General features: G+C 41.4%; 1 protein-coding gene across 1 annotated transcript in view; it reads right to left on the reverse strand.

Moving 5' to 3' along the window:
- Positions 1-563: 563 nt before the first annotated feature.
- The window catches only part of csmd2 (CUB and Sushi multiple domains 2), a 265,918-nt gene continuing 240,318 nt past the window's right edge, over positions 564-26,163 (reverse strand). Inside the window, exons 57-71 of the mRNA XM_015348750.2 lie at positions 25,472-25,654; positions 21,539-21,715; positions 20,812-20,991; positions 20,103-20,276; positions 18,639-18,812; positions 17,638-17,711; positions 17,213-17,324; positions 16,308-16,487; positions 15,291-15,356; positions 14,623-14,784; positions 13,899-14,011; positions 13,046-13,133; positions 10,259-10,397; positions 9,463-9,640; positions 564-8,013 (exon numbers count right to left, since the gene is read on the reverse strand). Coding sequence (XP_015204236.2) covers positions 9,481-9,640; positions 10,259-10,397; positions 13,046-13,133; positions 13,899-14,011; positions 14,623-14,784; positions 15,291-15,356; positions 16,308-16,487; positions 17,213-17,324; positions 17,638-17,711; positions 18,639-18,812; positions 20,103-20,276; positions 20,812-20,991; positions 21,539-21,715; positions 25,472-25,654 — 1,982 coding nt within the window. The 3' untranslated portion in view covers positions 564-8,013; positions 9,463-9,480. The remainder of the gene's footprint in view (positions 8,014-9,462; positions 9,641-10,258; positions 10,398-13,045; positions 13,134-13,898; positions 14,012-14,622; positions 14,785-15,290; positions 15,357-16,307; positions 16,488-17,212; positions 17,325-17,637; positions 17,712-18,638; positions 18,813-20,102; positions 20,277-20,811; positions 20,992-21,538; positions 21,716-25,471; positions 25,655-26,163) is intronic.

A 26,163-nucleotide genomic window follows, 5' to 3' on the forward strand; every position in this document is an offset into this window, starting at 1 on the left:
TTGCACAATCCCCTTCCTGGTTTCATCGTTCGCCCTCCAAACGCTAAAAGGGGAAATAAAACAAAATGCATGCTTTGATGTTATGAAAAGAGCCATGCAAAGGACTGTAATGTAATAAGTGCACTATACATTCAGGCCAGTTAGCTCACTTGGCATGCTGTGGTTTGATTTTAGCACCACTACAGTGCTCTGTGATGGGTTAGGGTATCCACTGCAGACACTGTGCTCTTGAGGGAGGAACTCTAGATCCAATTTGACCATCCTGGGGGCGTCTTGTGCTGTTCAGTCTAACACTATAGGAAACAGGAGGAGCTCAATCAACTGCTGTACCTCTGGATTTTTACTGTAATCCGCAATGAATATACAAGATTGCAAACATAACCCTAGTCTTATAAATCTCTAAATGTGTAGGTTTTGCTATAAATACTGTAAGTCCAGGAACAGTATATACTGTACAGTACAGTAGGTGTAGAGTCCTGGTCTTATATTACCCACGACATCATTTCCCTTATCTACCTAATTGAGAGGTATTAACCAAAACAAAATGGATAGCACAATACAAGTAAATTATAACTTTTTTATTCCAAAAACTTTAAAATAGGTTTCAAGTTCAAGAAAGTAGAATAAGCTTAGACACAATGCAAAGCATCATATACAGACAGATAAAATACATTTTATATATTGCAGACAAGCTGTGTCAGGTATATATTACATATGTACAATACGTATGTAAACTTGTATGTACAGTCTTTATTACATTTACAAAAAAATTTTAATTTCCTCTGCTAGCATTGTTTACTACAATAATGAAAAAAAAACATTTACAGATCTGTCAATTTCTTTTTTTATATTACAAATTTATTTGCATAAAAATATATCTCTGTACAAAAAAAGAACTTTTTTTGTTTGTTCTCCTCCCTTTTCTTCTGCACATCACATGAAAAGGGTCTCCCTCTTTTATGCAGTCCTCTTTCATGATGAACAATAAAGTACATGTCCGTCTTTGAACATTTATTTTTTAATGAACCATTTTGGTCAACAGCAAACACCTTTTCTGGAAATGATAAGGGGGTGATCTGGCATTGAGCCATTGTTGTCTTTACCTTTGTCGTACTTGATGGCAGCTACAGGTTACACAGTGAGCTACAAGTGTGGTAGTTCTCTTCCATTGGCATATCCAGCTCCAGCTACTCATTATGGGCCTGTTTTTTATTCTGCAGGAAGACTATAAGGAAATTGGCCATCTAATTAATATAGAATGAAGTGAATGAGTTTGTCTGCAGGGGAAATGAAGACCAGTTTGTTGTAAGTCAGTGAAGAAACAATTAAGAAATTAAGTTTAGACAGACATTGCAATTTTAAATAACCATGACAGCTCCTCATACAGACAGATGTTTAGCATGACTTTTAATATATGAAATGTATCAAATATATTTTCCCTCTGACATATATATTTATACGAAGGTGCATTTATGTGTTGGGAAAAACAAAAATGGAACGCGTTTCTTTTCTGTATGAGCTGAAACCCATTATACTGTACAAAGGTGGTCTTGAGAAACATCAGTTCAGATCATTAAAAGTCTCCCTGAATGTTAAAACAGAACCAACGTCATTGGATTTTAGCACCTAAAGCTGATTGATTTTTTTTTAAGTGGAGCTGTATTGTAGATCTATAACACACAGGTACAAGCGTGTTTTGTGGAAATAAGTGTGTTTCCAGGAGCTCAACGAAATCCAGAAGTGTTGGAGTTCTACACTACAAGGTAATCCACCTACTGTGTCAGAGTAATGGCAGAAAAGTGCTGGAACAGGGCTCAAGTGACGCTCTTTTCAGCATAGAATACACCTTTACTTGTTCCTTTGCATCAGAAGAGTCACCGCGATCTTGGAAGGGATAATTCCTCAAGGGGAGCAACTGATGAACCTCTGGAAACCAAGAGTATAGTGGGCTGGGGGCAAAAGTTTGTTTTCTATAGAACTAAAGCTGGGAATTTACCAGGAATCAGAAACTTGTGACGCACTGGCACAGACTTGTGTGCTGCAGATGGCTTTCCACGTTTGTATGCTGCTGCCTGTGAATCGGCAGCAGGAACCAGGCACAGCAGAGTGTCTGTCAATTACTTAGTTACTTTTTCTGTGTGGTCTTTCAGAGGACAACAGTGTTTAAGGCATGAATGTTGGCTTAGTCATCAGAACAAACACTGCCAAGTGTCTCAGTAAATTAAATGCATTGTTTGTTTCCGTCATTCCTTTGTTCCTTTTTGTTTTAGATAAATTTTATACTAGTTTTCCACAGGCACTTCATTTTGCAGATGCATTTGTATACAGTAGATATACATACAGTGCAGTGTTTAATGAAGCCAACTTATTATGTGTACTACCATCAGGAGGATGGCTAATTACAAACCTAAACATCTCTATAGACAGAGGGTGCATTCCTGCTATACAAAGACATCAACAATAAAATGAGTGACTCTAGAGAGTCATACTTGTTAATAAATAATACTCAAATTTCTGATTGAATTCAGTGTGGCACACTTAAGCAAACAATAAGCTGCCAATATCACTGTTTTGTCCAAACATAATTGTACAATAAAAATACAATTGCATGACTTTAAGTTGAAGCTGGAATTTTCCTCTTCTTGCCACCGAAAGAAGAACCACTGCCTGGACAGCTTGTCATGTAGTGTACTATGTTCTTACAATAACTCCTGATATGTTATTTATGATTAGAAGTAGAAAAAATATGCAGAAAGCAAATACTGTATATCTATCAATACGCAACTAGAAATGTTTTTTTTAGCTGTTTCCTGCCTCTCTCTGCATTTGAACAAGAGTAATAACACTTTTGAAATTGTCTTTCTGAAAGTTTATTTCTCCTGTGCTAATTAGATTCAGAGCTCTCCCTTACAACTGGAGTGATACAGACACAGGGTCTGTTTACTTTTTCGACAGCTCTTCATCTTTAAAAGCTTGAGTGAACTGAAGTGCCGCATCGAAACATACAGAAGAAATAATAATTGACTGTGTTTCTTTTTTGTTTTAATAGTCAAAAAGAAACAACAACAATAAATAGGGACAAATTCTTTCTTTTCTTGAAATTCTATTGCAGGAGCTGGATCAGCAGTTTCTTGTAAGGGTAATGTGCATCTGAAAACACACTCAAAGGAGACGGAAACCCTTCTCTTTTGCAGGCTCTAATAATTTTGCCCCTGGCACAGTGGAACACAAGGGAGTCAGCTGTATGTCTGATTGACAGAGGAGGCAGGTAAAGCATCTGTTTGGGGTCAATCTAGGATTCCCAGCACTGCAGGTTTCTTCTCCTGCTTTTTAATACCGCACCCGTGCAAAATACCGCTCGTGAATCACTGAGATTAAAGCATCACATCAGTGTTATTTAATACACATTGAGCTGAATTAAAAAAAAACATTTAAATTTTAATCAGTTGCAACCACCCATTTAAAAATAAAGCAAACAACAGATGCCGCAGAAAAATTGATTAATCTGAATGACTATTTCCTAAAACTGGTGATCCTGGACTTCTCCTGTAGCAGCAAAACTCTAAGCTCTATGGCTATTGGCCTGTCACAGATTAGTGCCGAATGTTATCTCAGGGGTAAAATGAGACCGGGTAGGAAAAATGTATTCACCACCAAGGTCTAGAACAGCAATATTGAAAGGAAAAGTGAAGAAATTGAATGTGTTGATAAAGACCTTAGATGTTTTGAATAAAATTAAAGTGGAAAACAGAAAAGAGAAAGAGCCAGCTGGTTTAAGATAATGTCTCTACCACCTACCTTGCCTGAAAAATCTCCAGGGAAATATAAATAGTCTGTGCTTTTCCCTTTTCTTTTGTTCTCACTATTCCAACACATTCGGAGTATTATTAAATTCAGACGGGGGAGATAAGCAATGGATTTAAAACTAATAAAACCGCAGAAGCAATTACCAAAACACTGTGACAATGTAAAACAGATCGGAAGCACAATACGGAGATTTGCTTCAAAACTCCCTCATTTTGTTAGAAGTAATGTAGAAGCTATTCATAGTTGGCTGTAGAACAAATGTCTGGAACAGTGGCATGAGATATGCTGAGGCTCCAGTAAAAGACATGGTACTCACACTATACATTCACTGTACAAAAAGCAGGTGGAGATGTTGGAATGTATGATAAACATCCCCAGGATTAGTACTGTCACGTAAAAATGTTTCATCCTACAGTAGTTACCATTACAGTGGATCTACTTTTTCACAATCCAGGGCAGTTTCAGCTTTAATGGCATAGCTGATGGGCACTTTGTGCTGTCCCTTAGATTATCTGAGCATGTGCTGTAGGACAAGTGGATATGCAGAAACGAAAGAGGACATGTTCTTCTTCTAAATAACATCATGCTCACACAACCCCCCAGGAAAGGGTTTCTCTTTTACACTACCTGTATGTGCTGCAATGAAACGTTACTGGGATGAAGCAGTATATCTATGTGCCATGCTCCCTATTTTGATAGTCAGTTATACTGTACTGTATATATAATCATTTACAGGGTAGCACAGTAGGTCCATCTCTGGACTGGTTTGCCATGGGCTCAAGACCCTGCTGCTGTACTTTCAGAGAGGTACAGTACTTTACCCCCAGTTGCTCTAGTCCACCCAGCTGTTTAATGGAAACCAGCATTGCTGGGTCCAGGGGGACAGTCCTGTGTTCTCTTAACACTTCACACATCACACACATTTCCTACTGACCAAGCCATGTACAAATATGTAGTCATTTATCTTTTATCATTGTAATTTTGTAACTTTGTATGAAGGATATAATTGGTGTAAAAGTGACACCTGAAATAAAGGTGCTCTAATTATTGTCACTGGGCAAATCTGCTCACAGTGATGACAAATGGTAATTTTGGCAGCCTGGAATTTCATTGTTTTTTCATCAAAAATTATTCTATAAAATGGAAATAGATTGCTTTATTATTTTTTCCTCTTAAACAATCCACATTATCTCCCGACAACCCACATCCTACATTCTGTGAAGGTCAGTGGTTATTTTCAACTCGGCATAGGAAACTTTGATCTCTGAATCTTCTCGGGCTCATAGCTCAGTATTCCTGGTCTTACAGTAGGTGAAAGTCTAATGCAAATTATTTTCATGCTGTTAACAGGGGCAGAAACAGTGCAGACATAAAAAATACTCCATGTTGTAAACTTGGCAAACTAACACTAAGGTGCTCACACCTGATGAAGGCTTCACAGCCGAAATGTGTTTTCTCTCTTCTCTTTTCAGCATGGAATAAACCCATTACTTGTTCCTTTGCAGACTACACATGCTGATGCAGCTCCCCACCTGAACTACTTCAAACTAACACTAATGTGTTATAACGTATCACATGAGCTCCAACTTTGATCTTTTCACAGCACTACCACCTCGATAAGAGGTAGAGTAAGGAGCCACAGATACTGAGGCTTTGCTTTAAACACAGTTTGATTCTCGGCATCACACTGTATTCTTGGCAGTCACTTCACTTTAGGCATTGTTTTGTTTTCTGTTCAGCCAAAGCAATCGGTTGTGACATCTCCTCAGCTGCAGAGTTCACCAGTGTACTCTTTTATCCCCCTGACATGAAGGCGCGCAATGGAACCGGGGACAAAACAAGAATGAGAGCAAAAGTTTACATTATTTTGACAGCCAGAGATGCCAACAGAGACGCAATTATGTGTAATCTGCTTAATTATTTCCTATTGAATTCAACACAAGTAATTGCCGCTTCACGATCTCTCCTGCTGCCACCAATCTGAAAAGCCTACCCTCGATCTTTCTTTCTAATTCTTCTGCGTTACTTAAAAGGCAAGCTGGAGAAGATCGTTTAGCGGTTGTAATTACGAGCCAGCCTCCTGCTGCTCTGCGAAACCCACTCCAGACGAGTGACTCTCCAGCTGATAAAAGAGGACAATTTCTGGGTGGAAACCTGGTGAAAGTCGTCAGGCTGCCGGAGCAGTTTTGACAAAGTCAGAACGACCTTGCCTGGCTGGTGCGGCCGGGGGAAGGCATGATAAATTGAGCGGTAGCGCTTGCAGCAGAAGAGCGTGTGGGACAGGAGAAGCAGATGCCGGGTTTTTTTTTCACTCTCCCCTTCTGTCGCAGAGTCAGCTGCATTACGGTGCATGTCACCGCCTCATGTCAGTGACCCTTGCAGGAAAGGAGGAGAAAAAAGAAAGGGCATCTTTTTAATGCAACAGGACTGACAGCTCACTGCACGGAGAACGAGACGGAGAGTGTGAAACAGCATCGGGTTTCATACAGCAAATCTGTACTCATTTGTCTACCTGTGACTGAATAGGACTTAAGATACTGTAGTCAAAGGACCAGCACAGGCTTAATACTCTAGGTCCCTGGAGAACAGACATACCGTTCTGTACTCATTGAATTAAGATGAGATGGCAAGACGGAAAGGCAGTGATCCACCTCCTGTTCATTCAGGGTATTTGCACTATAATCCTCACAGAGAAAATGCTCCATGCACAAGAGTCTTGAAGGCTGAATGTAGTGGTAATGGTTCCATAAGCTTGCACCCGTTAAAGGGGCCAGAAGTCTCCGATTTCTTTTTTAAATAAGCTAACAACAGCCTTGAAGGAATATTTTTAGGATGCTCCCACCAGCTTTGAGCGTCCTCCACCCCACAAGAGCAGAAATTCATGTCTTTGTCGCCTACAGATTCCATTAGCTCTGAGAAGAATCGAGCCAGCTCTTTAAAATTTTATCAGTGAAAAAACTGACTCTTCTTATAACCTGCATCTGAACCCATTACTGAGTTGTGAGATCATTAACAACTGTCTGATTCTCTTGTCCAGACAAGTTTTGTACGCTCTGCTCTTCCATGGTGCCAACTGCAGACACTACCACATTGCACTGTGTACCACCCTCACCTTCAGAAAGACATTCTCCTGCCTCTCCCCTGTCAATATTTAATGCAGAGACTTAGAAAAAAAGGAGGTGGATGCTAATATTCGACTAAGAGGTGGAAATGTCAGCATCTTGCTTTACAATATTCCACTTTTCTTCATAGATCCGGAAGTGAGTTACTCTGTCGTTAGTCTTTTGATTCCGGAAAACTATTCCTTCTGTACACACACGCACAAATACACAGATGTCTGTCTTGCTGAACGTTTACATAAGTCTTGTATGGCTTTGCCCTGTGAGCTGCCATAGGTACGCAAGCCTCTCTTTGCTGTGCATTCTCAGTATATTGAAATAAAATCCTCCATTAAGAACCAAAATAGTTATTCATAGAAAGTATCCACAGTGCTACTTATATCCAGTCCCTTGCCTCGTGTTTTCCAACATTGTGTCTCGAGGAAGGGATGATTACTGCAGGCAAGAACTCAGAGAATCTGAAAACAGGGGAGAGCAAACGTTTACCGACCCACAGAGGCCAAAGATCAGAAAGCTCTACCTCTCAAGAGGAATACCAAGGAACATGTTTCAAGATGCCATGAGCTGAAATGGACTCTCTTCTGTCATATGAAGGCTGGGTTGACACAGGAGCCTGCCCCTGCCCTCTCCCTTAATAATGCTCATCTCCAGGCGCTTTCATGCTGTCAGGTTTGGTTGATCCACTAGTATACAGTAGGTCCACCAGTATGTCTTACAAGCAGGGAAGCTTTGCTAAAGTACTGAAGAAGACCCCTGGCTTGGTTTTCTAGAAACTGAGTTTTGCAAAAGCAACTTTTGAAGTGCCAAAGGACCCAACTAAAAAATAAATAGAAAAAACAGAGCGGCTCCTTGCAACACATTGGAGTTCAGCTGTGATGTCTGACAAGATAACTATGTCACTTGCTGCTGTTTCCATTCTCCCTGGGTTCCATTTTCCATTCTCATCATCCTCATCCGGACAGGGATAAAGAAGCAGATGTCTCCACTGGTGGGGTTCTCACACCCTCAAGATTGGGTGCAGAGAGCTCTGGGACACTTACTGGATGAAGACGTGTGACATGACAGGACATCCATTCCTTCTGGATTTCTGTGGGGAGTGAAATGAGAAAATTTCAAATTAGGACCAATTCATGCTAAAGGTAGTTAGCCCCAGTGCTGATTCATGAGGACAGCAGTCTGGTCTGGCAGTGTTTATTTGTCTGTTTTAAAGTGGCTTTAGAGATCCAGTTTTAGATGAGAGAAACTGCATTTCCTCACGTCCCTTGCAGCCTAGCCAGTATGGACCCTAACTAGTAAGTTATTTGAAGAATACTGCACCAGGCTTTATTTATTAGATCAATTTGATCAATGGTGAGATAAGGATTCTGAGAAAAATGAACAATTGCCATGAATAAAGAACATTAAAAAACAGAAAGGATTAGCAATGAGTTTATTTCCTGGGAATGCACGGTTCAATTATCTCACATGGCTGTATCAAGCAAAGTTCTCTGTGCCCTTCAGACATATGCTTCGAGTTCGGGAGGGAAAGGCAAGGGAGGTGATGGGGAAGGAGGGAAGTAAGATAAAAAGGAAAGCCGAGAGAAAAACATTAGTAAGGAAATAAAATAAGGGAAAAAATCCAATTACAAGTTACTTTCAGCAGAGTTCGTTTTCTAAAGCTTATGTTCAGATCCCCTTCAGTAAATCTTTGGGAAACGTTATTAAATCTGTAGTAGAAACTCGACGGCTTGCAACAATCCCCTCCACCCTGAGTCAGCACTTCCTCCATTGCTCTATCCCCTGGCAAACCAAAGGGGATAAACTCACTTTCAGTTTTATAGCTCCCTAATCTGTACTCTGCCGCTTCTCTTCCTCCTGCAATGGGGGGGGCTGCCTGGCTAGCTTTCGACTGGCAGCCTTGAGCATGCAGGACATTAAAAAAAAACACTTTAAGGTTCTCTTCTAAATCTCTCTTCTCTGATTATCTCAAAACAGAAATAAAAAATAAAAAAATAAAGAAAATAAAAAAACAGTAAAAAAAAACAGTACAGTATTTACCATACTACAGAAAAACATGTGCTCCAGGACTGTTTGAAAGTTCAAAAGAAACCATTAATTAAGCAGATTAGCTCTCTTTACAGCCACTTCTCATCAGCAATTTAAATCTAAGGAGAAATTCACAATACTGTTTTAGTTTTGTGATTGACAGTATTAGGTATTAGGTGCCTTCAGATTTCCCACCTTTAAAACCTCAGTACCAGGTTTTGCAGCTCTCAGTTGGCCAAAATGAATAAGAATAAAGAAGTCATTTAGAAGACACATCTCTCTATAACATCGTGCAACAACAAGGGGATGAACAAATACATCAATATTTGCTGCTGAATGGAGAACCTCATTGTTGTGCCTAATTCATAGGACAGAGCAGAAGGAGGTTTAATCATTTATTCAGCATTTAGTAATTTACTAGTGACAGAGCCAGGGTTTGAACCCTGAGCTTCCTACTACTTGACTTCAACCACTAGACCACCCCAGCTCATGCTGTAAAATGCATTCTAACCTGGGAGGTGGGTGAGCGCTATACTGCTGTGCACACTGTGCTGACAGCAAACTCAGTCTCGTTGGTCATGATGTCAGTGGGCTGAATGTTGCGGTCATACATGGGGTTCTCAAAGGTGGCTCTGCCATTGGTGTTTTCATGACCGGCATAGCCATTGAATGGGACTTTGGGTCTCCTCCTGTGGACCAACAATAGAAAAAATTGTGAAGGTCATTTCCAGTGAGTGTGGACAACACTGTGACAAACCCAAATCAAATCCACTTTCTTAATGGAATTTAGAACTCTGGTGACAAACATATCAAATATCTAATTTCCTGCACAGGCCAATTAATTGTTAACATATCATTAAAATCAGGAACTGGAAGGTGTCATTGTAGATGCTTACAAAACACACATGCCAAGATTTACAAATGTAATGCATTCCTCAAAACATGTTTGTAAGGTGAAATTACACAATTTACTGTAATACTTTAGTTAACAAGATAAATGGAAGATGAAATGCGTAGAAATGCTAAGAATGGAGATGCACTGAGGACCTATGCTATAGGAGGTCATGCTCTGAGGATGATGCTTTCTCGTTGTCGCAAGGGTCTTTTTGTAAAGGTGAAAAACGGATATGAAAATGCGTGCCTCATTATAGCAAACACTTATAAACAGGGTGTTCATAAATTGCTGCATGGTTTTTTTATTTTTCCTGTTGAAATATGACATACTGGTGTTTGAAAACTAGCAGATCTTATTGCAAGAGTTAGCGCGAGTTAGCGCGACACCCGGCCCGAAGCTGCTGAAGCCCAACCTGTGTTTGTAGAGATACAGGGCGAAGCCAGCTATGATCATGGCAATGAAAGGCACAAGGATGGCTGCTGCCACAGAGCTGCTGTTGGACGCGAAGTTGTAACCTGTGGTCTCCCGTTCCTTCTCCAGCAGGTTAGTATCTGCAAGACAGGACCAAGGGGTTGGTGGAACTACTATAAAAAACCGAGAAACAAAGAAAGAAAACTTTAATACAGCTGGAACTGGCATTGCAGACCTGAGGACTGAATCTTCATGTTTTCGTTTTGCTTGAATTCTCAGCTACAGTATCTTCAGAAACTAATTTTGAACAATTTAACTTTTTAAAAATGCTGTTTAACTTTTTAAAATGGTCTTAAGCATCTGAATATTTAAAGAGAACTTTGGGCCCTTTTTGGACTTGATGAGTAATAGGGGTGTCTGTTTCTCTTCTGTAAGAAACTGTTAAACTTTGACTCAACTTGAGTAAAACCTAAGTTAAAGGGCTTTCTACTTCTTACTGTTTAACATAATTATTGCTTGTTTTTCTTTTAAATCACGGATATTAATTTCAAGGCTTTACAAAGACTAATCCAATTTTCCACAGATTCTCAGTTCCAAATTTTTCATAAAACGGAGATTGTGCACCTGCACAGAAAACAATGCCAGAAATCCTGAAAACAAAGTCAAGGCTTCAACATCTAATGAATTCAATTAGCCAAGACCAGAACGCTAGAACATAAAACTGCCATCAGGCATTTCATCCAACCCCCTGCCTGTTAATAAACCTGTCATTTGCACAATCTGTTTCAGGTTTCTGGATTACCAGATCCACGGCTGTCATTAAGAAGAACCGAGACTCTACTTTATTAAGGCAGATTTGACAAAATGGTTTTGAATTAAAAACCACGCCACCTGTTGCCCCATTTTTTACCAACTGTATCACTGAGACAGCTCTTTGAAGTCAAACCTGTTGATGCCCAGTCTCGGAGCAGAGATTCACTAATCTCAGAGATATATAAGGGAGCCAAACAAGCCAATTTAATTATCTGCTGCTAGGAGAATCAAGATGCCATAACAATAGAAAGAATAAGAACACAAAAAGAGTTTCTAGGTTTATATTTCATTAGCAATGAACAGCATATGAAACTCATACAGGTGCTCCAGCAAATATTATAAGATTGGAATCCAGTGAAAGGCTACAGTATATTGTCATTATTTGATTTGGCACATCTGAAGGAACCTGAAACAGAGCAACATTGCTTAATTTTCTGTGATATTTTTAATGCATTTTAAACATTTCGTCATCTCAGAGACAGAAAAAGGAAGAAACCAGGATAACACACAATAGTCCGAATATCGCAGGGACCAGTATTGTTGTCTTTAGTTCTTCTTCTTCTTGTTCTAATTGATAGTAGAAGTATTCTACTGTATATCTAATTCCACATCCACATGTGGGGTGTCTATCGAGATCAATCTACTGACTTATTCAATGCCTTCTCATGGATTATCATCATCATTGTTAGAAAGTTGTATTCTTGGATGCATGCATGACAGGCCATTTAAATATTTCTGACAATATCCATTAAAAAATGTCTTTCTTTACTAGGGCTAGCCTTATGTCTGCCTGCTATCTGGATGCTATGCTCTTATACAAGCAAAGCTGCATCTGTTTACAGGATTGTCACTCTCTCCATTTGTCCTTCTCCCTCTCTCTCTGTGAATGAACTTGTCTGGTGGAGGTTGGCTCATCTCCTTCTCAGACCTGTTTAAGACTGACAGATGAGAGACGGAGCAATTTCACCTCCAGAGGCAAAGTCATCAAATACCTCCGCAAAATAACATCTGTTCCGCTCTGATGAAAACACAACAAACTCTCTCCTCAGAGGCAAGGCAACTCAAAGCTTGTTGGTGCGAACACCTGGGTAGACTCCAAAAACAAAGTCTCTTAAAAGTTAACCAGCAACGTTAGCTAAACAGAATATCTTGACAAAGGGGGTACTTCAGGCTATTAGTAATCACTGCTGTGGATTTAAAGTTTAACTGTTGTCCATCCATTTTATCATCTTTTCATCCAATTCAGGGCTGCGGGGAACTTGGAGCCTGTCCTGACAAGCAACAGGCGCATGGCGGGAGACACCCAGGTTGGGAGGCCAGTCCATCATAGGGTAGACAGACACAAACACAAAGCACACCTGGGCCAGTTTCCCCACAAGCCAATTCACCTGCCAGTATGTCTCTGTACTGTGGGAGGAGACCGGAGTACCAGAAGGAAATCCGCTTGTGGAGAAACCAGCATGTGGGGAGCATATAGTACAAGCTCCATGCAGACAGCTTCCAGGTCCAAACTGAACACAGAGCTCCATCACTGCAAGTCAGCAATGCTAACCATTGAACTACTGTGTGTTATATTAATTCAGATGATGATTTCCACCAAATGTTTTACTGTACATTTGCCCCCATTTATACAACTGGGCATTGTACTAATCTGAGTGAAGTACCACGACTAAAAAGTATAATAGCATTGAGAACTGGGGGTTTGATTCCACCATTTTTGAGTTATTTCAAAGTCTTCACCACCACTCCACACTATTTCTGGTCTACCAGTACATCTACCATATAGTATGAACATCCTTTTCAGTCTGGGGTGAAAGTCAAGAGCAGTACTTGTAATAAACCGAGGCTTTGAATCAGAACACTACAGGGGAAATAACTATCCTATGACGTCTCAGTCCATCTTTTTAAACAAATAAAGTCAAAATACAGTATAATGCTGCTAATCGTAGCCGATAATGTGTCAATAAAGACTTACCCAGTCTCTGGAGTCCGAACTGCCCAAACCCTTTCCCTCGGACAAACCCCTGGTACACAAATGAACTGCTCGAAGCCATGGAGGACACCTGGAGACACACAGTAATGCAAAATGGTTTGATGGCAGAAAGTACTTTCTTCAACAGGGGAATATATTTTAATTCCAACGGTGTGCTGTCTTTGTCAGTGATTGCTACCAATAACAGACTTTTGGCACTTTAGGAAATTTAAAAAAGCACCCATGGTGCAATGTGACATTTTAATTAAATACGTTAATACAGGTAACTCTAATATCTACAATTTCAGTCTGAAAGGACAATATTAATAAAGATTTGAGGAAAACTATGTGAAGGAGAACAGTGTTCAGCTTGTCTGCTAGCAGAAGTTTTATTCAACAGACAAACCACGTCTTGAGAGACTTTGGAAAATGTCTCATTTAAATCACACCCACCAACTTCTACATCCAATTCCACTTCCACTTCTACATATGGGGTGTCTATTTGATTGATCTATTATTCAGTGCCTTTTCATAGTGTTCATAATTCTGTCACTTTGACTAACACTTTGCAAAGGTACCTTAAATATGCATAGTGTGTGCACAGCACATTCTAAAGCAAAACTCTCAGAGTTTAGTATGGCGTACCCCAGAAGGAAAAGCAAGTATAAAGCAGGGAATCAAAGAGAAATTCAAACAAATGTATGAAAATGTAGCTAACCATTATGCATACCACAGTACTTGCATGGCACTGGGTTGGCATAACTGTGTGCCACTTTGCCATGATAAAACATTTCTAAGAAATGCACCTGTAATTTGTGGAGGTCAGAAGATGGCTTTCTTTACAAGGCTTACTTACATGACCATCCAAAGCCCAGTTCTCACTCTTGAACTTGTTGACAAATATCTCCACTGGGCCTCGGATCTGATACACCTGCAAAAGCAAGTGGGCCTCTTCCTTCTTGTAGGTGCCTGGAAAGTCAAAGGGAAGTATATTCAGTGTGCCTTGGAGTACAGTGGGGCAGGGATATCAGAGATTGACCATGTCTGTTGTTTTGCAGTAATGGGCTTGATTATATAACAGAATGTCAGATTAGCCTGCCAGCCATTAAAATATAAAATTGCCAAAAAAAATAATAATAAATTTAAGCTATTGTTAAGCCATTGGTTTTATGTATGGAATAAGCAAAGACATAAAAAAGACTTAGAAAGACCTATAGCCACTAAGGGACCTAGACTGAATAACCATGTTGTAAATGAAAGCTTCAGACATATTTATTTTATAAAATCAAGACTGTAGAGCTTAAGACATTACACCCAGAAAAGTGCAGCTAAGGAACCCAGTCTCCATTCTGATACTTTTAAATTGCTCTTGGGTCTGAAAAGGTTCATTTCACATTGTCTACAAACAGTTAGGATGCTGTGGGTGCCTGGGATTGTAGATTGGGATTGAACATTTTCCTATTGTTTTCCACATTCTTACTCCACAATTCATGAACACCGAACACAAAATCAATGATAAAAAAAATGGGATGATGGAATCCGTCAAGGCCATCATAAAGGCCCCTCGCAAACCCCCATACCAGCCAGCTTGAGCTCCACGCCGCTGTGGTCGATGAGGGTGGCGTTGACACGGTTGTTGTAGTGCTCAAAGCTGGTGATACTCAACATGGCTGGTTGCTTCTTCCCCAGGTACTCATAGGAGCCCTTCCACAGGGAGTTCTTGGCAAAGACGTCTCCTGGGACTGAGCCAGAGGACAAGAGGAATCAGGTAGGTGACAGGATGAGACCAATAACCAGAGGCTTACCCTGCTTGTAGTTTCATAAACAGTATATAACACAGCAAACAAAAGAGCCATTGCAGACTTCAAACACCCGGGGGCTGAGCCTCTAGCTCCCTGTCTGCTGCAGCTCTATTGCACTTAACATCAGGAATGCTGAAGCTGTTGGCTTTTTTTATTTTAAACCTTATTAGTGTTTCTCTTTCTACAGCTGGTCCGTTACAGCTGGGACTTGTTGTCTTGTTTTTAGTTCTGGACAGCAAAACATCTGGAATGTTGTAGCAAGAAAATGCCCAATAGTATATAAAAAAACATCTTGCATTGTACTCTAAACTGTACACACAGTGTTTTTGCAAATGGCAGATTTGCTGATTCTTAGCTTTTAAATGTTAAAAAATGTGTTACTTATCTCAAACTTTTGTCAGCGTTTGAAGAAGCAGACTGTGATAAAAACTATTGCAATTATATACCTGGAAGTCTGGCATTGGGCACTTCTTGTACTGTTCCAATGTTGTTCCCACTGGGTCTGGTATCAGCTAAACAAAGGGAAATAAAGCCACAATTAGAACATAAAATTACATAAAATCCAGGAGACTCCTTGTGGATTTGTTTTATCCCAGCTGCACATGATGTGGAATGCGTCATAATGACAAACCTTCTTACAGTTTATGCCGACAAGTTAATCCATTGATTAATCGGCCATTGTCATTTCTTAAAAGGGCACTGCTCCAATATTATCCTCTACAGTTGTTTAGATAGGCTTGCACGCACACAGGAGGTAGATTTTATTAGCTTTTATATCATGGTGGTGACAACGTATCTCCAAAAGGTCTCCCACAGGTGTACTTAATGCTTACGTCTATGCAGAGTTTCCTCAGTTTTGCTGTGCATAGCTCCCTCCCCCCCGTGTTTTAGAATTTATTTTGAGAAGGAGCTGCAGAATATTTCAATGAAATGTAGTTCTGCGTATGTGAGTTGCATATTCCTACGGTTTTCTTCCATGTTAACAATGTTGTGCATTGTCATTCACTGCTGTCACCAGTTTTCCTTTCCTAAAGTCTTGTTAAAGTTACTGGATCTACACTGAATCAATTATTTTTTTTTAAATGCAGGCTTATAAGATGATGGGGCATCTTAAGAGCAAAAAACATGTTTTTTCAAGGGCATGTGATTACAAACTGACAGGGGGGCTCTAGGTCAGATAAGCTGAAAGAGTGCAGGGTCCCATTTTTTTTCTTAAAATCTGCTTACAACCAGAGTGTCTTCTTTACAAACATTGTGATTGCGCAGGTAAACAGATATGTGATATAACGAGTTTGTACAGTATATGCAAACTCTGATGTAGGGTCTTCACAAACCATCACAGGAAATGGACCAGCCTGAGCTGGGAGCAGGTCAGCTCCCTTGTTTCTGGGGGACATGCTATTCTGTCTATAAAGGCGTTGAAATGGAGGCTGGACTGGAGGAGCGGGACACCCGGGACTCACCTGAACAGACAGGGGGCTTGCCAGTCCAGCTGCCATCGGCCCGGCAGGTCCTGTGTTCTGACCCCCCAGTCAAGTAGAAGCCAGGCTGGCAGGAGTAGAGAAGGGTGTACCCCAGGGACGGCAGCTCGATAGCGCTGACATCAGCCCTCACTGGCAGCTCTGGTTGGCTACAGTGGTGGGCTGCGTGACACACCAACAAAGATCCTGAGCTACACACACATGCTCAAGTCTGAGAGAAGTCCACAATGTTGACCAGACAGAGTCCTGAACTCATCAGAGTTGCACTACAACACATACTCAACAACAGAGAACTTCACAGTTACACAGTCACAAAACTGTAAAGTCATAGCATTGAACATTCACATCTTCACAGCATCAGAATATTGTGCTGCTGTTTAGCACATATTTCTTGGCAGAAAAGAGAACATTTTGCAGCCATGAAGAGTCACCGAGGCACACAATTACATGGAGAGCAGGTCAGACAGTTGCAGTTAGAAAATGACACAGGTGAACTTACAGTACAGAGAGCCTTAGAGTGGTGAAGTCTCACATTCACAAATTCACAGTGATTGCACACACCATAACACACATAGTTACTCTATCATACCCAGCGTGGGGCTGCAGCACAGCTGTGCTTGTTGTAGTGCTAGCAGTGCACTACAGTAGATACAGTATGTGAAAGTACAGTACGGTATACAGTACATCAGAAATGTTTTTAAAAGGTTGTTTCCTGCATTAGATATCCTTACTAATGATTCACGTGATGAATGTTTGTTTACTGAATTAAAAACAATATATTGGACAGGACTCAATGTTCACCTTAATGACAAAAAGAAAAAGGAGGAAGGGAAATAAAACATGCAGAGTGATCCCATGTCCAGTGCCCAGCTCTGGTGCACTCTCACCTGTGCACTCTGGCTGGATCCCGCTCCAGGTGAGGTTGGGCAGGCAGGTGCGGGTGATGGAGCCCTGGAGCAGGTAGCCCTTCCTGCAGCTGAAGAACAGCGTGCTGCCAATCTGGGGGACACAGCCACACACCTAGCTTTAACACATCACGATCTCCGGGACGCAGGAAGCAGAGGAGACAGACTGCAGCTCACGAAGCTCACTTCAGTTCCAGCTTTCCCCAGGTCACCCCTTACTGTATGCATTTTTTAAAAGATGCAGGCACTTGTCCAGAATTTGTGTTTATTTGAGATCAAATGAACACTTCCAGGAAGAAAACCACGCATGAAACAACAATGAAAGGTTTTTGCGATCAGGTCTTTGATCCACTCAAAGCCCCGGCAGTTTGCAATTTTCTGCTGTACACAAAAATGCATCTCCTTACCTGGTGGCCCTGTGAGTTATTCTGGATTCCAAACAAGGGGACGCCTGGGTCCACACAGCTGGTGTGGCTAGGATCTGTAAATGACACCAGCTAAACTTCAACAACCTCAACAATAAGAAAATCACAATTCTGACAAAGATCAGGGAGCTGAAAAGCAACTGCAGATTAAAGTCTTAGTTTAATTTAACAAATAATTGCGGATTTATTTATTTATAATTTTTTACTTGTCAGTTTTCTGCTTCTGGCAGAATAATCATTCATTTCGAGAATGTGTTATGAAATGTGTGCCAAAAATACAACACAATTACTAGCCAAAAAAAAGCTTTAGATTGTCCTAAACCCTATGTTCCATCCAAATTCAACATCAGTCTGGGGTAAGAGTCAGATTTAGTTCTCGCTGTTCAGAAGTCTTCAGGCTTTCCAACAATTTTTAGATCAAGGTGCAAAGTGAACTGTTTGTATCACACTTCACTAACACTCCTGATGCCCACTCTCCAGCGAAGTAGAAAAAACATAAAATTGATATCAAGTAGCTTGTATTCTAACAGCTGTATTATATTGGTAAAGGTCATAAATGTATAGGCAGAGTTTTTAATTAGCATACTCAATGAAGCACAAGTACGAAATGCAACAATTAAACATGCCCATCATTTTCTAAATTGTACTAAGAACATGCTTTTCCAACTTCAAAGTCATTTTTTAAGTTGTTTCCCTGACGTCGTTCCTTTCCACCAGTATATGTTCCGCAATTTCCATCCTTGAACACTTAACCACTACTTCAGAACAAAAGAAGCAATGTTTACTGTAGTAGGCCAGGAGCTCCTGGTAACATTCCAAGCTGAACTTTTGCCAAGAAACACATTTTCTCTCTGCAGCATCAGCAATTCAGTGTGGCTCTTTACACTGCACTCTTAAGAGAGACAAGAGAAAAGCACTGCCTTGGCTTCATAGCTGGGGAACTCAGCCAGCTGGTCTGGGCCTCGACCTTCATCGTACAGTACCTATACAGGAGGGCTGTGTGCCGCTCCAGGTGCCATCGGACTGGCAGTAGCGCCGGGCCGAGCCCACCAGGACCAGCGGGGGAAAGCATGAGAAAGAGACGGAGGAGAGGTAGGTGAAGCCGCGGTCCTCCCGTCGGCCCTGGGATGGCATCCCCGGATCACCACAGAACACAGCTGCGGAGAGACACACGGAGAGGGTTCAAGGACTCGGAGCCACACACAGCCTCTTCAGCACGAATAGTGAAACACGAACCAGGCGGCACCAGTGGAAACTGCAGGGAGACGCGTTTACAGAGACAATATGGAACCGCCTCTGTGCAGAAAGGGTGTTGGAGACCCTGAACAAGCAGCCCAGCTGTGGAAGCGGATACTGTACCTTGTGATTTTTCAAGGAAACAGCTGGATGAGACTCTTGGATCAATTAACTATGAGCGATCAAATGAGATAGGTAGTCCAGATGGCCTCCTCTCGGTCCTAATCTTTCTCATATTCTTATGTGAGTGAAATACTGAGATAGAAGGACAACAGATGCCTGGAAAGATGTGTTTTATTACCATTACTGCAATTTGACAGGAGGATACTTAAGTGAAAAATGAATGCTGTCAATACAGCCTTTAACCATCTAACCAAGTATAAGAATTGAATAATTCTTCAACAGGGGCTTTTAATCAAACGCAATTTCAATTTATTTTAACTTAATAATTTGAATAACAGGCATTTTAATGTTTTTATTCTTCCTTTTGATTTGTATATTTTCGTGTTCATCATCAAATTCTTATTTTGAGTACAAACTTATCATATATACAGTAACTCCCCTCAACTACAATGGAATTGTCGAATTTTACCCATAGTTCTTCTGCATTTGTCGTCTAAATATCATTTACTTGCATGGCCATCAACAAGCTGATAGTATTGTGTCCTGCCCTGTTATTTTTTTCTGCTGCAGTGGACTTTTGATCAAAAGGTTCTTTGTTTATGCGCCTAATCAGTCGTTCACCTAGAAGCTGCGATAGGATGGAAAACTAAGGGGAAGTGCGTTTAAAACAGTGAACGGGAGACATTTTTTTACACAGAAGGTTATCTGTGCCTGAACTGAACTGTCTAGCCAAGCTGTCACAGATGACACCCTGGATTCGTTCAAAAACCAGCCTGGATGAGATCCCGTGGTCATGAGCTGCGAGACTCCAGACGCGCTAGACGCTGAGTCACACTGGGCCGAGTGGCCTCCTCTCTCATGTTTTTCAGAGAGCACCTCCTGAGGCGCCTCATAACTCTGCAGCAGCAGCTGGTGATGCATAGATGCACTCTCCCCCTTGTCTCTGTGCGTCCTGGTGGATAAAATCACCCGCTAACTAGCTAGATACAGTATGTGCTTATTATCTCCATGTCAAAGCTGCTCATGTTAAAGAGGGGCAATTATTTCACAGTCTTGGCTTTCGCTCTAGGGAATGGGAAGAAACATACGGAAGCACTGGGGCCTCTCGCCGCTCCAGGTGCCATTGCCCTGGCAGGTGAGCACCGCAGGCAGGGATAGCTGGTACCCCTCAATACAGGCGTAGCTCACGCTGGCACCCCAGTGGAGATCCGAGCCCACCACCCTCCCGTTGGGAATGCTGGGAGGCAATGGACACACGATTGCTGCAAGACAATACAAAAAAAAACCCCACAATGTAACAGAATGCAGAGTTAAAATCCATTGGGATTAACACACTCTAGGAATATTGCTTTGGGGAAAGAAAGAGATCATGCTTTAGGGAAAGAGATCATCTTTTGTTAGAACAACCCATGCCTGTCTTATTCTTTGAGTGTGAGGTGTGAGAATCTAGGATTAGCTTAATAAACCTAACGTCAAAGTCTTCAGAGGTACAAGAAAATGCTTAGAAAGCAAAGGACTATGGATCTGTCTTTCAAACAGAGGCAGGATTTCCATTACGTAAAGGAATGGGAAATGACTGACAGGCTAGTAAGTCAGGCAGACATACTACCATAAAATGCAAATTAATTTAAACATGATAAAGCAATTAGCATGCTGGTATTATGTTTGCACCAGAGACCAATTGTACGATATATAATTTTCCTTTGCAAGACTTGTTGCCTCAGTATAAACCGAAATGCAGGTCAGCCATACACACAAAGCCAGCATGTTGAGGGCAGTCAGGAAAAACAGCCATACCTCTGCAGATGGGTTTGGTGCCGTTCCATGTGCGGTCTTTGGTACAGCTGAGGCTGGAGGCACGGTCCGCGTCCATGGTGAAGCCAGGGGCACACTGGAAGGACACCGTGTGGTTGTAGGTGAAGTCATTGCCGATTCTCACACCGTTAGCGGGCACGCCCGGGTCCCCACAGTTGATCACTTGATTGGGAAAAGAGCAGAGAGAGAGAGCCATGCAGACTCACAGCACCGAGCCCAGACCAGTGACGTCCACCCTTGCTCTCGTTCTCCTCTCCCACAACGTGAGAATCTGGTCTGACACTTCCCAAGGGGGTTTCTTCAACTCCCTCTTCAAGAGAGGATCCTGCTCAGCTTTTCCTTTACTGTGAATTGTAATTAAGCGCCTACAGTATATTCTGAAATTCTCCTTTCTCTAAGTATTTATTCCACCAACAGTTTATTTTGCTGCTAACACATATAAACCTAGAGCAGCACATTTACTTTAAAAAAGTATTTTTTTTTTGGCTAAAAAGCTAACGCATGGCTTTTGTGTGAAACATTCTCTAACATTGAATCCTGGTGCATCTCAAAAACTCCCGTCTTTTTCTGTGTAGTTTGTACACTGGTTCAATATCCTCTAACTCATACACAGGCTTTCACTGCAGGGGGAATTATAATAATTAGGCGCCGATGATGCTGTTCTTCCTATAGCTGAAATGCTGGTGTTGCGGTGAGAGTAGGGGGTTACCTGTGCACTCAGGCATGGTGCCAGTCCAGGTGCCATTGACGGTGCAGTGGCGGGTCAGCAGCCCTGTGGAGTAGTAGCCCTCACGACAGGAGTAGGTGATCGAGCGCGAGAACACCAGGCCATCGTGGAACAGAACCTGTGCGTTCTGGGGGGTGCCAGGGTTTCCACAGGACACCACTGACAGACCAAGGGAGGTGAACAGAGACAGAGAGCAGGAAAGAGAATAATTGCAGTGTCTTCAGTGGAAACACGATCTTGTACTACTGAATCACACAAAGTTAACCATTTGTTCTGGTAATGAGATACAAGGAGTAGCTCGTGCAGTTACTCTTGCCTTGATCAAGAGTCTGCCAATAATGGTCTCTTTCGTCCTTTTTCAACTTCCTTTTCCTAAGGATGTTAATACAATGATTGGAAGATTCACCAGTACTGTATATCAGCTCATAAATGCTGACTAGTGATGCTGATGAAGATCATAACCGGGTTTCTTTCAAGAAATGGCTGGATGAGGTACGCAGGCAACCAAGTTAGGTACTAGTTTCACAGCAAAAAAAAGCCAAAAAGAAAGTACAGCCTTAACCATTTGCATTGTAATACTGAGCTGTGTTTCTAACACACAGCCATAACATGAAAGACTAAAGTAACAATGAAACCAGTAACTGTTTTGATCAGGATGTTTGTATTTCTCATTTAGGTAAACTATGCTCATTTCAGACTGCTGTTTACAGATTTCTTTGTACCAAACCCAAAACCTCCCCCAGCTTTGACACTAATGACAAATTATTTCTACACTTTCCTCCAAACAACCACCCCCTCCAAACCTATAAAATCTAGTCACTGTTGAAAATGTCGATGCACACAAGGGAGAGGTTAGGGAGATGCAGAATTGAGCTGAAGGGTCGCACGCAGAAAAGAGCAGCACAGTTGGGGTGAGATGATAATCATGAAGCTGCCTCACTTTTCAACACTGATGCAGCTTCATCTATTATATTTTTCAATTTCATTTGTTTTCCACAAGCTTTTTAATCTGCTCTGTAGAGCATTCAGTAATGACCAGCTGTGATCGTGCTGATGTTTCTGCCAACAGACCACAGGTGTATCCTTTCAGGCCATGAGGGGAAATGGCAGGAAAGAGGACCAAAGAGTTATAGGAAAAATTTGCCTAAGGCAGAAACAAAAAGACGAGGCTAAAATGATGCTGCCAGAGTAAACCAGTTAAATATTTCATTACAGCTACTTGTTTGTACTCTCTTGCCTTAAACCCTTCACTGTTAACATTAAAATGTCAAAGAGCTTTGGCCTGAAGTCAGATACTTCCTGGAGCATGGAGTCTAGAGTCCCCTCCCCAATGGTTTTTAAATGGGAAAGAGTCAGAACATGATCTCAGCTGGGTCTCATCCTCCTGTCCACCTTGTGGATGACACTCTCTTATCCTGCAAAGATCAAAAGGGCCATTTATATGGCATAGAACCCGACACCGATTGTGACACCAGATGGTAACGGATTCCTTGTCATCTTTCTCTTTTTGTATCAGTTTGAATTTATTTTAAAAATATGTTCTATTCATTGTTTTAAAGGGGTCTGTCTTATGACAGCCATTTCAAGAAGCTGAATTACAATATTCATTATGAGACAGATCTCCTTGTGCTTATGTGAGTTTCATCCAGGTGCTCCAGTTTCCTCCCAGTGTCCAAAGACATGCTGGTAGGTTAACTGGCTTCTAGGAATACTGACCCTGGTGTGAGTGTATGCGTGTCTGAGTTCATGTCAGTCTGCCCTGTGATGGACTGTCCAGGATGAACTCTGCCTGGTGCCCGTTGCTTTCCAGGAGAGACTCCAGCTTCCCCTGTGATGCTTGAATTGGAAGAATCATTTGGTAGAATGGATGGATGGATTATGAGATAGATGTGTAAAATGAAAAAAAAAATAGTAGATTGACCAAACTCATCTTGCCACTGATCTGATGGACCTCACAGAGCTCTTTGTTCATGCTTAACAATGAGTAAGGTAGATTTAAGGTAAAAAACATGTGGCATAATAGTTGTGGGGAATGAACAAATGAGCACTGTGGGGTGTCTTCAGCACTGACAGGGTAACCTTACACATCTGCTTCTGAAACCATCTTCCAGCCTGGATGGAAGTCATGGCAGCCTAAGCCCTAGACAGTGCAGATCTGTATAATTCACCACAGCCTGCCTTCACCCTTGAGGGCCACACTAACTGGAGCAGACAGTCTGGAACTTTGACAGTGAAAAACACCTTAAAAAATCCAAAGATCCCATCCCGAATCATCACATGAAACCGTTTGCCAATAAATCTTCCCCTGATGCCAGGAAGGAAAAGATTTATGGAAAACTCTGGTGCGACCATAACTAATTCTGCCTGAACAAATCAGCTCAGTGTTACTGAAAAAAAAACAACAACAAAAAGAAAAACACTTCACAGTTGTAACGATAAGAATGCAAGTGCTTTGCTGGTCTTGAACCAGCATGAGTGAAGTGGCGCAGTTGACTCTTAATACTGTAGTTTCTGCTGTAAAGCTGCAAAAGCATGTGGAAGTGAATCAACTTGAAAGAGTAGAAACTGATTTCTTTTTCATGAGAATGGTTAGGGGATGGACAGCAATTCAAGATATAAACAACAGATCTCTCTTGCACATAGAAACAATAAACTGTTAATTAATTATTAATCTTCCTAATTACAAAGTTTTTTGTACATGACTTGTTTCCCTGCAAAAATATGAGACAAGAAGTATTTTTCTCCCTGGTTGATCTTTGTCACTCTTACAGTATGTCTGTCCTGAGAAACTACCAATTTTTCTTCTGCATTTCTTCCTGTCTTGTGTCATTTTAAGCCCAAGGAAGTTGAATATGGAATTGCCATATATGCTTGCAGACGCCTTTTTGTTTTTTCTCAGGCATTAACAATAAATTCTTGGATCAATTAGACACTAATTTCAATTTGGCTAGATGGGCCGAATGGTCTTCTCTCAGTTGTAAGTGTTCCTTGTGTTCCTGTGAAGGTTTAAGAGGATGAAGCAACACAGGGCTCCATGCTCAAAGGCTCAGAAAGGTAGAAGATGAGGTACCAGGTAATCTTATTCTGGTCAGACAAGGCCCTGTACTGTGTGAGAGACTATGTGTTGACTTGTTTAGTGTGCATCAGGTTTTGAACCAGACTAATATGCCACCACTAACATGCATATTAGTCTGGTTCAAAACATGATGCAAGGAAAGGGCTAGATAAGATGAAGCACACTGTGATGAACACTGCATTAACTAGCATGAGAGTCAGAAAATTCTTTCTACAAAATTTCATAATTGTGACCTTCCGCTGACATTTCAGTCAAGTTGATAATATACTGTTTTTCATTAAACAAGTGGGGATACATTTATTCTGATGAGAGCTTTCATTTATACAGGCTTTTGTATAGTACTGTACCTACGGAGGAGTGTAGTCTAATTACCAGAACAAATGACTAAGAGCACTTCATTAATTATTCTGTAAATACAAAACCTATTGAGATGCACACATAAATGGAGTCTGGTTTCTGAGTCATAGTATCAAGATAAATAAACGCAGCACTTATTCTAACATAAACACATAGACAGATGGAATGATAGATGACTCATGTACTGTATATGGAACCTTTTTAAATGGTCAAGCAACAAACAAACAAACAACAATAATAATAAAGTTGAACTTTATATAGGCTTCTCACAGTGCTTTACAGAACGGCAACAAAAAAGAAAAAAGAAAAGAAATACAAAATATAGTACTATACAGTAATTCTATAATATTACATGTACAGTATACTGTAATACAATAAAAATACACAACGAGTAGATGGATGTGTGGCAGTGACCCTGGATACATTCACAAGCCAGACTCTGAAATGATCAAGAGGAAAACTCCTCTTCCTCCCGGCCTTACCGTGGCATTCGGGCTGTGTCCCGGACCAGGTGACGTTGGCCAGGCAGGTTCTCTCGGAAGATCCCCGGAGGACGTACCCTGGCTCACAGCTGAACCGCACGACGCTGCCCGCCGAGAACTCCTCCCCCAGCCGGATGCCGCGCACCGGGACTCCCGGGTCTCCGCACAGACCCTGGCTCTCCCCTGCGAAGGCACGTCCGAAGGGCTCAGCGCAGGCCGGCCGCAGGTGGCTCTGGCATGTCGCGCGATTGTGAGCCCCGGGCCCAGGCAGAGCAACACGGGCGAAAGGCAACAAGGGTTTCACCCCACCACCCACAGACAGGTGGGCCAAGTGACGAGGCCTTTGTGTGCGAGAAGGACCTATTTCATTTTTAAACGTCACAATGATAAGAATTATCATAACAATACAGGCAGTTCTTGATTCAAGCAGTTTGCATGTTTTTGGTTTAACTAGTCTAGTTTAACTAGAAATTTAAGCCATTTAAATTAGTTCTCACTTTAACGTGCAAGGGAGTGGTCAACAATAGGCCACTTGACGGAGTGTCCAAGATAACATACTTTGCAAGTACTCTGTTGCTCAGCTGCATGAACAGAGTCACTTGGGTAACACACAGACACACAGGCAATCTCCATCTCAGTGCTCTTCCAGACTTCCATACATCTCACTGCCACCACAAGGTTTCTACTAAAAT

This window comes from Lepisosteus oculatus, chromosome 11 (genome assembly GCF_040954835.1).
Source record: "Lepisosteus oculatus isolate fLepOcu1 chromosome 11, fLepOcu1.hap2, whole genome shotgun sequence".
NCBI lineage: Eukaryota > Metazoa > Chordata > Actinopteri > Semionotiformes > Lepisosteidae > Lepisosteus > Lepisosteus oculatus.